Here is a 15322-nt window from a genome sequence, read left to right as displayed (position 1 = left end):
CTTTGCCCACTGATCAGATCCTGTCCCCTGCTATTTCCTGAGTTTCCTTAGTTTAAATCTGAGTCTTTGGTTTTCATCTCTCTGGGCAGGAAGACAGGTATACCTTACACCGCAGTTGTTGGGGGTTTACCTTAGTCTCAGGTGATAAAATCTGCTTTTCCAAACAGTATGAGAAGAAAGCAGACAACTTGATGTCTGATTTAAAAAACTGAATATAAAGAAAAACACACTCTTTAGAATACATCACCTTTTTATAAACATGGTTACAATCAACAGATTTCATCTATAGAGCTATAATATATCAGAACCCAACTCAGTGGAAGTAATGGAAATTAGTGAAATGGAACACTGTAAGAAGAATTTTTTATAAGGAAAAATGCAATATTCTATAGGTTTCAGCTGGAAGTCCTGCATAGATTTGGAGAAGTACATTGCTTGTAGCATAGCCAGACTAAAATAGATAACAATTCCCAAAGATTGTGGGGGCAGTTTTATTTTGCTCTCTTTTCTGTATTTTCCAGTGTTTTGTCTACCAGAGTATCTTCACTATTTAGAATCTAGTCTGTTGTACTTAGCTTACCTTTTATAGCACAATTATCCTTGTGTTGGCAGAGCTCCTTGATTAAAGAATCAGAGCTATGGATGCTTTTCTTACTTGGTTATATAGTCACTGCTTATATCTTTGTGATCTCTATGTGGGCAAGATAGAATTGGGCTGTTTCCTAATAAATCATTAGTGTTTCCACCTGTAAGCCTAGTATTAGAAACAAAATAAATTCCTTTCATTCTATTTGGAACCTTAGAGCTCTTTAGATGCTCTATAGAAAACTTAATTTTGAAATGTCAAAAGATTACCTAAGGAGGATTCCTTCAGATTTTTTAAGCCTATCACTTTATCAAGTTGATTACTGAAAAGCTGTGTACTTGAGCTGCATATCAATAGCCCTCCGAATAGTTGCTTTAAAAGAATTATTATCGATGAATTGGGAGATTGGGATTGACACATATACACTAATATGTATAAAATGGATACCTAATAAGAACCTGCTGTATAAAAAAATAGTACAATAAATTTAAAAAAAGAATTATTATTTAATATATGTCCTTGCCTTTTACTGGGGGACAGCTACAGAGAAGGTTAATAGCAACCATTTCTATTAGTTTTTCTAAAATTACAATTGAATTCTGAGGGTTATGTTAGGGCTTACCCTTTACAAAGATTCATGTAGTAAAGGTTTAGAACTTTATCCCAGGAAAAGTTATGTCTTCTCACAAACTGGTATCTATTCCTATAGTGGATATTTGGTGCTCATAGCTCAAAAGTTTCCCACACTGAGGGACTTTCTAAGCATCACAGAACCAAATTGATTATAGCTTGGGTATTCTGGTAAACACTATACTAATGTTTTTCTTCATTCATTGATTCATGTTCTTATTGTCATAATGGTTCACTTTCATATCTTTTCCAGAAATAGGCAGTATATAAGTAACTGAGCTGGATCAGAGTATCTAGCTACATATCAAATTTTGAGAAAGTAATTCCTTTCCTTAAGCTTTAAATGCCTAAGCAATTTTTAAAAAGCAATACTTGGAAATCTCCTAAATCACTACCCCAACTCAATGATGCCCCCCACCCTCCGCCCCTGTTTGACTGGGAACATTGTACTAGTTGCTGCCGTGCTTCAGGGACTGGAAATCAATGCTGGAGTTCTTGCTCCAGATGTCATTGCCAATCTTAGAGTTAAGAATATGTGCACAGCACAGAGATAAAGAGTTGAAGAGGATGTTGGTCCTCTCACTGCATTTGTATATCCGAGGTGATAGCTATTACCATCACAGATTTCTGCCTTTTGATTTTTTTCCTACAGCTTTAGGAATCTTTGAATTTCTAATCCCCAATTTCAGAAAGTACCCTTGAGAAGATCTTTCTTTTTCCAGATTATTCTTGGGATTACCTAAAGCGAAGGTTATTCAAAATTCCTTGAATATGCTTTACAAATGGCTGGGGCAATTTATTTTTCCATTGCAATTTATCTTCCAGGAAAACTGATAAAATACGTATACATTGATTTACTGACTTAAGTTAAACAGGATAAACATGCCACAAATTTATCCCAATAAACAGGTAACATTTGTTTTAGGTGTTTAAAACTTTTATTATTGCTAGAGCATATTTTTAAGGAGTCTGTTTTTAAAATTAAAATGTATTTTACATTTTTAGAAAAGTTTTAGTCATGAAACTTCTTGGTTGTTCTACCACAGGATCCTGGGTACTGGGTGAAGATTCATCACTTAGAATACACAGATGGAGGAATCCTGGATCCAGATGACGTCTTGGCAGATGTCGTTGAAGACAAAGATAAGGTAGATGACTCTAAAAATGTTCTTCTCTGTTTTCCTCTATAGAGCCACATGTTTCTCCAGAGATTGAGATCCTTAACAAACTCACGTGTCAATTATTGTTAAAAGATACCATCTGTTCGAGTTTTACCTAGACAGCCCATAAATCACAGTTCATCATCAGATGCTGGGAAAAACTTTGTCAAGGTTTGGGAGTCTGTTCATGGTGGCCTAATTAGCAGACACTTCATTCCCAAGAGTTCCTGATACGCCTCAGTAAATTAGTGTCAGGCTCTGAAGCTGTTGGAGTTCTCATTGTCATTGTTGGCTCTGGAGTTTATCCTTGGCCCATTAATATTCAACTTAATGCCTGAGATTTGAATGTGTTTCAAAGGAGAGTATACAATGGGGAGCAAAGTCTTGTGAGGAACTGTGGTGAAGATTTTCCTTAAAGTAGCTGGCAAGCAACTCTCTTGAGTGGTAGTTTTTGTTTTTATTGCTACAGTGAAAAACGCTGACTTGAATATTTCAAAAAGTTTGAACATGTTTTGCCACTTACTTGCGAATAATCCCATTGCAATTACCTTGTTTTAATGGCATTAATCTTCTGATGCTAAACTGAAAAAGGTGTAAAACTAAACTCTTCAGATGCAATACACTGGCTTATGCTGTTGAGATATATCGTTTTTTACTGCATCTGTGTTGGGCTCTCTGATCAATGGCTAATGTGTTCTCCAGAATTGAACTACAGCTTTCCCTGAAAGATCCTTGCTTCTAAGTTTCTTCTGCTGTGCATCCTTAGACTCTTACTACTAGGCTAATTTAAGTCTGTAAGCATGTTTCTTCGTATTTTTACGTGATCTCGGGGCGGTGGGGTAGGGGTATTTGCGTGTTTTAATCAACTGGATTGGAATATAAATAACTGCTTTATTGAACTTAGATAAAATTTGCATTTTTCCTTTCCCATAAGATCTTTTTGGACCGTTGAAATTTACATTAGTTTTGCAGACATTCTATACATTTATTTTCCCTGTTTTCTGTTGGAATTCAACTCTCATTTGCTTTGCATTTTAATTAGCCATTTCATAAGGAACTTATCTCCCTAAATAGACTGTAAGCTCCTAGAGGACACAGACTGGGAGATAGTAATTCCTTTTTGATCCTTGTATTAATAATATCTGGTACAATATTTTATCCAAACTCGATTCTCAAAGAACACTTGAGTTAGAGCAAAAAAGAAAGCTTTCCTCTCTACAGCTGGTTCTTGCTGTTCGTGATTTTGATGCACACTTCTTATTTTTTGGTCTTATGGTAAATAATAATGTAGTATTTACCTTCATAACACAAGAGGAGGACTTTCACTTCTGTTTTTCCCTTTTTTACTTTTTTCTTCTCTACAGCTACCTTCTTCCTTAGAAATACTCTAGGTATTTCGGTTGTTTATTAATGAAGAAGGTCTTCCCATCTCCAATGTCACTGAAGTCCAGTGCATTAAAATGAAAAGCTGAAATGTGGCAGGTTTAAGAAGGGCCAGAAGAAAATGTCTTACCCCAGCCTCATCCAAGAGCTCATTACAGAACGGATGATTCCATGAACAGTGCCCAGGGAAATCATTTGTCCTATAGAGAATTATTTTTAACTAGCTTGGCATTGTACTTTGTAACCATAATTCATTTACTAGACACAGAAACAGCTTTATTATGTATAACCTTTTTTAAAAGGACGTCACCACCATTACTAAATAAGGTAGAAAAGTGAGACAATCAGTTAAAATCCTAGCAAAGAATTAGTACTATTTGGGTACAGGTTTACCCATTCCTTTAATCTACTTTAACACAGCTACATGAAGCCTAATTGGTATTGTTCTGCAGAGTTGGTAAGAATTTACACTTTTGATATTGCCAGAAATAATTGTACTCCCATTTTTAATTTTTTAAAAATAACGTAAGTGAAAAAGACAGCATTACTTATTTATTTATTTTTTTCTGACATTCTCTCTGCAGTCTTAATTTCCTTATAGTCCATTTGTCTAGTGTGGAAAAAAGTTTCTGCCAGCCTTTTTAACCTTTTTTGTCATTTTAGATTAAGCAGTAATTATATATGATGCTTGTGGTTGTTTAGTGACATTTCAAACTCTCCCAAGATCCTTTGAGATAGTATTGAACTTGGATAAAACTACAATTCTCCTCTTCTTCAAGTTGGTTACCTTATCATCTCTTACATTTAGAATATATGGAGAAGGAAGCGCAAAGAGATGTGGGTGAATGTACGTAATCCTTGTGCTAAAGCTCACATACCTCAGCTCTAGGAAAGACTCTGAGTGCAGTTGAGAAACGCCATTAGGAACCACTGAAGGCCTAGCTGGAAAGGATAAGGCAGGAAAAACAGAAACTTAGAATCGGAAAGCAGTGTAGGCTGAAGCCGTTTATGTAGTGTATGAAAAAGCCAACCAGTACACTTCAGTAGAGGCTGAAGTTAGAGGTCAGATGGTATTCTACTTAAAAATCAGACAAGGGGCTAATAGATTTTAATTGATTTTCTAAAGAAATGACTCAAAATTTCTGGTACTGGAAGTGGTTTGTCTTTGGTCTTCTGTTATTCCTTTGGCCAACACAGTTCATAATGCATATGTGGTGTCTCTTTGGGCAGGTTTTGTTTTATTTTAACTTGATTTCCCATTAGAGCCCCTTCACAGGAGAAACAAGTTTTTGCCATGTTGCACTATTTCTAGCCTGTATTTTGCCAAAATATTACTGGAGCAGCTTTGGCATTTTGCATCTTATGATAACTAGTATTTGTGCAAAATGTTGTGCGAAAACTTAACTATTTGTGACCATCATTCTCAAGTTTCTTCAGGTTTATGTATCAGTCTGCTTCAAGTTCTATGGGATAACTAGGAATTTACAACTTTATATGCATGTCTCTTCTCTGGATGCTCAAGGCTACTGACTTAGTTCACCCAATAATGGCTTAACATTTCATTGAACGCCGACAGTGGCCCAGAATGTCTCTGGCACTTACATATTCTATTTTACTTTAGAGCAACTCTGCAGGCAAGGGCTATGTATGATCCCCATTTTTAATTTCTGAGAACACAGAAGTTGAAAGTCACTTGCCGAAGATCACACAGGTAGTAAGTGGCAGATTCAGCCTCTGGAACCTAGAATTTAAATTTTCACACTCTATTTTGTTTTTCTACAATACGCCAAGACAGTGTGTTGGGTGTTTGTATGTGTGATTTCTTTTTTCTTTTTTTTTTTTTTTTTTGCGGTATGCGGGCCTCTCACTGTTGTGGCCTTTCCCGTTGCGGAGCACAGGCTCCGGATGCTCAGGCTCAGCGGCCATGGCTTACGGGCCCAGCCACTCCGCAGCATGTGGGATCTTCCCGGACCGGGGCCCGAACCCTGCATCGGCAGGTGGACTCTCAACCACTGTGCCACCAGGGAAGCCCTGTATGTGTGATTTCTAATTATGAAAATTCATCAATCATAAATAAGCATGAATTTGCTTTTACACAGTTAACCACCATAGTTAAGAAAAGATATGTAATAGGACTATGGAGAATAACAAAATTTATTCAGAACTAGTATGCCATGCATATATGGTTAACTCCAACTCTGTGCCTTTAGCCTGCATCTAATTTACTGCAAAGGCCTGCCAGTTCTACCCCTGTTGCTTTCTTTTGTAGCTCCTTTTCCAGGATCTGGATTACAGGTACAATTTAATTCCAAATGGAGTAATAGAATACATCTGGAGTCTAACCGTTATGTGCAGTTTCACATATATAGTGTGCACTATATGCAGGGCACTATATTCTGTGCTATTTGCGGTAGGGAGGGCCCCCAAAGATGTTCTAATTAGACATTAGACATCCTAATGCTCAGAACCTGTATCTATATTACATAGCAAAGGGTCTTTGAAGATGTAATTAAGTGAAAGACCTTAAAATGAGGAGATTATCTTGGAATATTTACATGTAAGCACAAGGATCCTTATAAATAAAAGAGGAAGGCAGGAGAGTCAGGGTTAGAGACATACAGTGTGAGAAAGTATCAACTGGACAATGCTGGCTTTGAAAATGCAGCCAAAGGGGCTTCCCTGGTGGCACAGTGGTTGAGAGTCCGCCTGCCGATGCAGGGGACACGGGTTCGTGCCCTGGTCCGGGAAGATCCCACATGCCGCGGAGCAGCTAGGCCTGTGAGCCATGGCCGCTGAGCCTGCGCGTCCGGAGCCTGTGCTCCGCAAGGGGAGAGGCCACAACAGTGAGAGGCCCGCGTACCGCGCAAAAAAAAAAAAAAAAAAAAAGAAAATGCAGCCAAAGAATGTAGGCAGCTTCTGGAAGCTGGAAAGGCAAGGGAACAGCTTCTCCTGTAGTCAGAGCACAGCCCTGCTGACACCTTGATTTTAGCCCGATGAGAGCCATTTCAGACTTCTCACCTCCAGAAATGTAAGATAAATTTGCCTTGTTTGAATTCAATAAGTTTGAGGTGATTTGTTATAGCAGCAATAGGGTGGTAATACACTGTCTCTTATCCTATTTTAAACTTTTAAAGTGATGATGGTCTTCTCAAGTTTAATACTAACTCAGCTTTTAATATCCTGTAGGACAAGGAAAATATACTTCAGATCAGTTGATTGCTCTTTGCATTCCTTCCAAAGTCTACCACAAATTGATTCTTAATTTATTGAGTGAGCCTTCACTCTTTGGGGCCCTGGATGTTAAACATTTTGGTAGTTAGGCTATTGTCTTTCTTGTATGGCAGTCATTTCAATGCCATACCCAAGAGCTGTGTAATACTCATCAGTTTCTCATTGCAATATGTAAAGGCCCTAAGAAATCTGAAGACTGATGCTTAATAAGCCACTGCAACGCTTAATGTTCACTCATATTTTTCGAGTGTGAGAACCTCTGAGTATTGAACTTTTTTAATGATTGTTTTCCTAGTTAATTGTCTTTATTATTTCTTGAGTTGGTTTTAGAACACAATTGCAATACAATACTGAAATATGGCAATGTATAACTTCTATTATGTAAACTGAATTACTGCATGGTTTTATTAAATATACAAAAGTAAAATTATGTGGTAAAGTGCATAGGGAGAATGTTTCTATCTTTGACTATCATAGGGGTTCATTTTGGAGAGATACCAGTGGTTTTCCTGGACTCCAGCGAGGGTGGGTTGGCCCCCTGGGTCACCTGTGAAATCTGGTCCTCAGATATTACAGTTTCAGTTCAGCTTTATCCCTTATTAGTTATGTGTGCTTGGGCGTGTTTCTTCACTCTTGATTTACCCATTTGTAAAATGGGCATAAGTTAGTTTTACAGGGTCAGTGTAGGAAAACTACATAAACTATAAAAACTTTTAAGTCCAGTATGGCATATAGTTAAGCACTCAAATGTTAACTGTAACATCAATAATAATATTTTGATAGTGTGATTAGTGCAGTTTTTACCTGTGTTTTGATTTAACCATTAAATGTTTAAAATTTAAATACTAAAATATTAAACTATTTTATAGTACATTTTAACTATTTTTTTAAAAACCTTAAATTTGTTTAAATGTTATTACATTGTTTAATAGTTTTATAGGAAGATATGATAAAACATTTAAATTAATATTTGAGAAACGAAAGTGCCAATATGACTAATTTTAAAATGAGAATGCTTTTATCAGGACATATTGTTTGATAATACAAGAAGCATTCAGGGATCTAATGTGGTTTTGAACTGGAGACTGGTTTGCACAGTGAACTAGTGACCTAAAACCAGCCACTCAGTCCTTAAGCCCACATTGTTTTCTGAGAACACTCTGTTGCCCTCTTGTGGAGTCCCCAGCTACCTAGAAACAAGCTCACAGGACATACTTCCTGATGATGTATTTTTACTGTATTTTTAGTACAACCCACAGACACAGGCGTGGATAGTACAACCAGGGTTTATATTTCAACTAGTGGTTTTCATTTCTTCATGGTCACTAGCCATACTGATGATTACGTATGCTTTTGTAAGTTTTAGAAGGGCTAAAGCAAAACCTTTGCATTTGTAAAAAACTCTGTTTTTGTTTAGACTTCTTCCCATCTTCCTGTTCACTGGTTGCAAGGTTATTGGCTAGTGGTAATAAAGTATATGACTTTTTCAGTATGTAGTTGAACAATTTGAGATGTATTGTGTTTTTCTGGGGATAGGGGATTCTAAATTAGACTCCTTTAAAAAAAAAAAGTCCTGTATTAATTACTTCATTTTTCAGTCCTAATTTTACCTGTTAAAATCCCATTTCAAGGAGAAACACCTATTTCAAGCCCTTGATTTTTAACAAGTCAGAATATGGTATTTTGGGGTTGTTTTTCTTTGGCTCACAGTTGTTGAAATTTTGAAAGCACATTTGGGAGGAAGTTTGGAGAATGTTTCAAAAATAAGTGCAGAAGTCCAAAACGATTATCTTGACCAAGAAATTCCATCTCAAACTTTTAAAGAGTACTCTCTGCTTATAGAATTACAAAATTACAGAATTATAGAACCAGAAGAGACCTCAGCAATCATGTACCCTAACCCCATCATCTTGCAAAGGAGAAATATCTGAACCAAGAATAGGTTACAGGGCTCCATATTTCCAGCTGATTTCTTTCCTGAGTCCAGTTCTGCATTTCCTCCCTGGGATCCTGATAACATCTGGTTCGGATCAAAACTGCTCAATTTCCTGCTCCAAGTTGGTTTCCTCCACTCACTTCCTTATTCCTGTCAATAAAAGCATCGTCTCCTAGTCTTCCAGGCTTGAACTTGCAGTTATTTAAAAAATATTTAATCCAGTTTATTCTTTTAACATGATTCATGTATCTGTTCCTCTGTTTGCATGTCTACAGCTACCACATTTAAATCTAAAATAAAATCTCAGGCCGAGTTACTTAGTTGATAAGGAATTTGTAGACTTTTCTCTCCCTCTACACCCCTCAACTATTCTTTGCCACAGGTGCACTGGGACACAGAGTGGCTGAGAGTTTGGCTTCTGGACAGGCAGAGTCAGTTCATCTCTTGGCTCTGCTCTCTGATGGCTTTGGGCAACTTACTTAATCTTCTTGTCCTTAGTTTCCTCATGGGCACTTGGAGCTAAAATAGTACTAATTTGACAAGTTAATACATGAAGTGTTTAGAAGGGTACCTGGCTTGTAGTGCGTCATCAATAAGTGTTAGGTGCTATTATAATGAACATATTACTACTGTTATTAATGTAGATTACATTATTCTTAAAGTATTACTTAAGTGATACCATTCCTTCCAGTGTATACTAAAGCAAGGCTAAAGCTCATGGCCATACATTGTATTCAGAGGCCTCAGAATCCCTCCAAACTATCTTCCTCAAACTCAGCCTTCTCAAATCTCAACAAAAAAGAAACTACTGTACTGACTATTCTCTTAGGTACCATGTGCTTTCTTGCTCCATGGCTTGCTTAATGTTCCACTTGTCTGGAGTGTCCTTGCCCTATGCTCTGCTTATCCAAGAGTCATTGTGTGTGTTAGAGAATGGAAGCTCCACGAGGAGAGGGTCTTGGGTTTTGTTCATTGCTGTTGTTCCAGGTGCCTGGTGCCTCATAACTGAACTGAGTGAATAAGTATATGTATAAATGTTTCCAGATCTTGAGCAAGTCATTTAACTACTCTAAATGCTAGTTTTTTCCCTTGATGAAATGAGTGATCAATGATAACTTTTTCCACAGTGTCTTTGTTAAGGTTGAGAAGTTGTATGTGAAAATACAGTGGAAATTATAAAATTCTTTATACATGTAAAGACTGTATTCCTGCTCTTCAGTTCTTAGCAATCTTTCAAGATCCAGGTCAAATTGTATTTTTTTCTAGTTTGTTTGCAGACTGTCCTAATTCTGAATGAATTCTCTGTGATTTTATAGAAATCATTGAGCAGTCTTTTAAAAAATATATTATTGCCTAGTAACATTTATAAATCACCATCTTGAAATTCTGAAGAATTTTATTATGGTTTAACTTCTTAAGTCTTAGTTTTGTCTCTCTAAACGTCTTGTATACTCCTTTAGGATTGGGATAGTCTTTTCAAATATTTAACACCTGGACTTCTTACCTGTGGTTTGGTGTTTAATAAACATGTTTGATTTCAGTTAGTGATAGTTATAACTGGAATTGAAGGTTTAATTGTCCATCTTTTTTCTTCCACCAAACTATATTGTGTCTTTGGAATTGAAGGTTTAATTGTCCATCTTTTTTCTTCCACCAAACTATATTGTGTCTTTTAAATGTTTTATTAGGATGCAGTTTGTAGGCATGTTTCAATCCCAGAGGAGCACTTTGGAACCAATGCCTTTGTGACCTTATTATGGCAAAGACAAATGGTGTTGGGAGAGAGTAACTGAAAGCCAAGTAATCCAGGTGATGACTGTGTCCACTCCAGGTGATGACCTGGTGCCTTCTGCAACTCCCTTGGTTGGCAACAATAGTGTGTGTGTGAGTGAATGAGAGAGAGAATCTGTGTGCAGATGTGTGTGTGTGGGGAGTGTGTATACTTGATCTGAGTGTGCTTGTTTGCTGTGCACATCTGTGGTGCACAGCTTTCAATGGGGTTAGAAAGAAATTATCAAGCTTGATAGTGCTGTTAATTTAGCTAGGCATTTGAGTACAGTCAAAAGTAAAACATAAAATTTTTGACATATGTGTAAAACTTCAAATTTGGAGGGAAAAAGGCAATAAAACTAGAGATTATAATAATCCTTTCCTTAGAGCTAAAAATGTATTTCTAAAAAAAAAATCAATGAGCATTTCTTTCTTTACAGCATGCCTTTAGCCATATGTTATGGGACCCAGTTCTACTAGTGTTCTCTCTTACAATAGCTTCTTTTGAGGATATTTGTATAGGTGTATCTATGCCCAAGAGTTATGTGACCATCATTATTATTTTTTAAATACGTCTATTTTTGATTATGTAACGTACAAATGGCAATCTCATTAAGGTACCTGAAATTACACCAAATACAAAGCTACTTAAGTTATAAAATATCCTCTTTGAAAAATGATAAAGGCCTCTGAGTACTGATTGAGCACCACATCATCAATAGGTAAGGTGTATTGATTTAATCAGGTTGCATCCCCCGAGTATCTAGCTGAGATCAGCTTTACTAAAACAATATTCTAGAGTTTTATGTGGGAGAGCTTGGAGCTTTGGCAATTGGAGTCCAGGTTTTTCATATTATTATTCTAACCTCTTTCAATCTCACTTTTCTCATTTTAAAAATCATCTACTGTTGTCCCACCAACCATACACAATTGGCAGGAGGATCAAATGAAATTAAGTACCTGGTAACACTTTGAAGTATGTTGTACCAAGCAAATATAGCACTTTTGCCCTTATTCCCTGTAGCAGCTGTCCTGAGGTATTTAAGCAAATGTTTACTTGTAGTCCAGGAGGGACTTGCCATGATGTAAGAACAGTGAGCCAGAGGAGAGGAATGGGAGAGAAGTTTGGAAGGAGAAGGAGGCTGGTTATGGGAAAAGAGAACAGTCTTCTCTTCTTGTCATCCAATGAGGTGTTCAGTGAGGGGGAAGGGACCTCTTTCACTAGGAAGGAGAACAGAGGTGAGAATAACAGGGAGAGGCAGGTAACTAAAAGGAGGAAGATTGAATTTACCCTTAGAAATTTAATGGGTGGCAAGCAAAGATATCAGAGCTTCCAAGTAACACACAAGGAAGGCATAAACTACAATATAATGACAGTTTCCCAGACCTTCCACGATTCTGGAACCTTGATAACATTTGAGTGTATGTGTTCACTACTTAGTTCTTAATGATTAACAGGTTTCTTAAAATGGAAAGGAGGAGCTAGGTGTCTCTTTGAAGGAGGTGGGGTGTCTCTGTTTTAGGGTAAGATCTCAAGAAATAAGATAAAGTTATGGAAAGAAAAACACCTGAATACCTGGAATCCCATGATTTAAGAAACAAAATGAAACAGGTCAACAGGGATATATGCTCAGTACTGACAAGTGGCCCATGAAGCTTAAGCAACTATTTAGCTCCTTGGTATTTTCACCAAGAGATATTATCTATTCAGCAGTTTCATGGGAATAGCTCTGTACCAAACTCTTAGTTAAACTTTTACATTGCTGGTTCTTCTATTTCCAGGAGCTCAAACTCACTGTATCTTATTAATTGGCTACATTGTAATGGACTTTCTGGGGGATGCTCTTGAAATCACATTAATGTTTATAACACTTCTATTGAGGTACTTGTTCAAATTACATTTACATTTACAGATGACTTATGTCTACAGATAAATTTTTAGTAAATAAGAATATTTAATTTCCTTAAATTTTTTAATTGTAGCTTTTTAAAGTCCTATAAGTGTATAATTTTCTGTTTAAAGATGAAGCGTACTTCCCCATCATGAATATTGAAGCTTCACCCAGAGAATTTTGGCAGGATTACTGAACTTTATATTTGCTGCTTTAACTTAAGTTCTCTTTTTAGCTTCCCTTCTTTTGATGTTATGAATCAATTTTGAAGGATCAAGTGACATTTCCTTAGCAATAAAGAAGAAAGCCTCCTTGTGCAGACTTTAATCACAGGAGCAAAATAGCACAGAAACCTGTTCATATTTAATATCTTTATTAATCTCAATTCAAAATACGTTACAAGTGAAACACACATATTTACATAATTCTTAACCATAAGCAGACCAGAAAGACTGCAAAATAACATGATTTGAGATGGTTCTCATAGCTCACCAATCCGAAATATGCAGCTGTATATAGACAAAAAGTTGAAGAATCTAATAATCTGTAATTGATAACAGGGTGAGAACTTGATTTTCTAGATGGCTAGCTGAGTGTAGCCACTGTGTATAAGTTTGAAATGAACCTAACATGGTATCATGTGGTGTTCTAAATAGCCCATTCTTTAAATACAAATTTTACAAAGCTCTGGGGTGATTTATTGGAGTTACCTAGTGTTGCTACTACTGCAGAACCTGGATGCACTTGAAGATTGAAGTGAACCTGCTAACTGTCCTCAGATATCTGGGTGATCATAGAAAAGAAGGAATAAATTCACTTATTGCTGTCCCAGGAAGATGGGCCAAAGAAGTTTTAAGGAAATATATTTCAGCTCAGTATAACAAATAGTTCTTCAGTGAAGCGTGTGCTGCTTTATAAAGCATGGACTTTTGGTCATTGAGACTATATAAGCAACAGTTGAGCAGACATTTTCCAGGAATTCTTCTTTTAGGTTTGGAGTTTAATTAGACCATCTACAGGCCAACTATGAGCCTATGAGGCATGCGTTTCAATCTAGAAATACGGGGTCGGCCTATGTAGCTGATTATTGTGCAGTGTTGTCTGCTTACCCAGCATCCATTCCCACTCTCTCCTTCCTAGGGCAACTCCAGTTCTGTTCAAGTCTCTCTCTTCCTCACATGGTGTTTTTCATATGACCACCTACCTCTAAGGGTGAGTCTTGTGGGCCTTCATCTGTGATCCAGTTCCCTGTACCAGTGATTACAGTCATCCCTCTGTATCTGTAGGGAGTTGATTCCAGGACCCACTACAGATACCAAAATCCGTCAATTCTCAAGTTCCATAGTTGGCCTCTGTGTCTGTGGTTCCACATCTAAGGATTCAACCAACTGTGGATCAAGTGGTTCTCTGTACATTTACTAGGGGGAAAAAACCACATGTAAGTAGACCAGCACAGTTCAAACTCTTGTTCTTCAAAGGTCAACTGTACTTTGAGAATGGTGATGTGATTCTGTTTGTGCCAAAGATGCTCAAGGAGAGGTAAGCTGAGACCTTCTGGGAAAGCTCTTTTTATCATGCGGGAGAAGTTTCCTCTGAATTCTGTCCTGTTCTGAGGCTTGGAACCACTGCAGTCCTACAGCTTCCAGCATGAGGTAGAAACCATCATGGGAGGAGAGCCAACACTCAGGGGGTCTCAGGGACATGGCCTCTGAGCCAGTGGATTTAGTCAACTCTGAAGTCCATCCTAATTGGGGTGCCCAATTACATGAGCCGTTTATTACCTTATATTCAAGCCTGTTTCCGTTGCATTTTTCTGTGACTCACAGATTAAAGTTTCCCAATTGTTACCCACAATTATAGGAGTCTGGGCTCCATTTTTACACTTTTTTATTCCTGCTTGGTTGGGGTGTATTTGTTCTTCCCTCTTTTAGTTCTATATATGTTGAATTTGAAAAGTTGTCTTAATTTATTTCATAGTTCTGCCAAGTTATTTGGTTTCTTCCTTTCAGAATTTTTTGAATTGTTGGTGAAAGAATTAAACCCCTAAGGTTAAAATGTATATTTCAATTAGTTGGTTTGCCTGACTTTGATTGAATAGGCAAGATTAATTGGGAATTTTTCCAGTTAGTGAGAATTATATTTTCTTACTTTAAATTCTTTATTACCCATGATTGTTGTTTACATTTTTTCTAGAAGGAAATCATTCATGATATTAAACTATTAGTTTTATGTTTCCTATAAATTCTCACTTTACTAATTCTTTCAAAAAGTATATATGCACAGCTAATATTTTAGGGATAAGGAAATAAGGAAGACTTCTGGTTTTGGCTTTCTTAGATACTTAAAACTTAAGTAGTTAAGTCGATTGTGTGTCTTACAGAGGAACACAAAGGCTGTCTTTCCCAAGAATCTTTTCTTGATCTAGTCTTCCTAATTTTTATTTTAACAACATGGAATAAACATTTGGTGCTAATCTTTTTTTTTAATATATTTTTTATTAGTTTCTGCTTTATAACAAAGTGAATCAGTCATACATATACATCTGTTCCCATATCCCTTCCCTCTTGCGTCTCCCTCCCTCCCACCCTCCCTATCCCACCCCTCTAGGTGGTCACAAAGCACCGAGCTGATCTCCCTGTGCTATGCGGCTGCTTCCCACTAGCTATCTATTTTATGTTTTGTAGTGTACATATATCCATGCCACTCTCTCACTTTGTCACAGCTTACCTTTCCC

General features: G+C 37.0%; 1 protein-coding gene across 2 annotated transcripts in view; it reads left to right on the top strand.

Annotated features, from left to right (window-relative positions):
- The window catches only part of PARD3B (par-3 family cell polarity regulator beta), a 1069130-nt gene that overhangs the window by 130099 nt on the left and 923709 nt on the right, over positions 1 to 15322 (top strand). For both annotated transcript variants that reach the window (XM_082629936.1, XM_082629937.1), the window contains exon 2: positions 2263 to 2364. In XM_082629936.1, coding sequence (XP_082486062.1) covers positions 2263 to 2364 — 102 coding nt within the window. The remainder of the gene's footprint in view (positions 1 to 2262; positions 2365 to 15322) is intronic.

Source organism: Mesoplodon mirus (genome assembly GCF_964341445.2).
Source record: "Mesoplodon mirus genome assembly, chromosome: 8".
Lineage (NCBI taxonomy): Eukaryota > Metazoa > Chordata > Mammalia > Artiodactyla > Ziphiidae > Mesoplodon > Mesoplodon mirus.
This window is presented reverse-complemented; position numbering and strand designations above follow the sequence as displayed.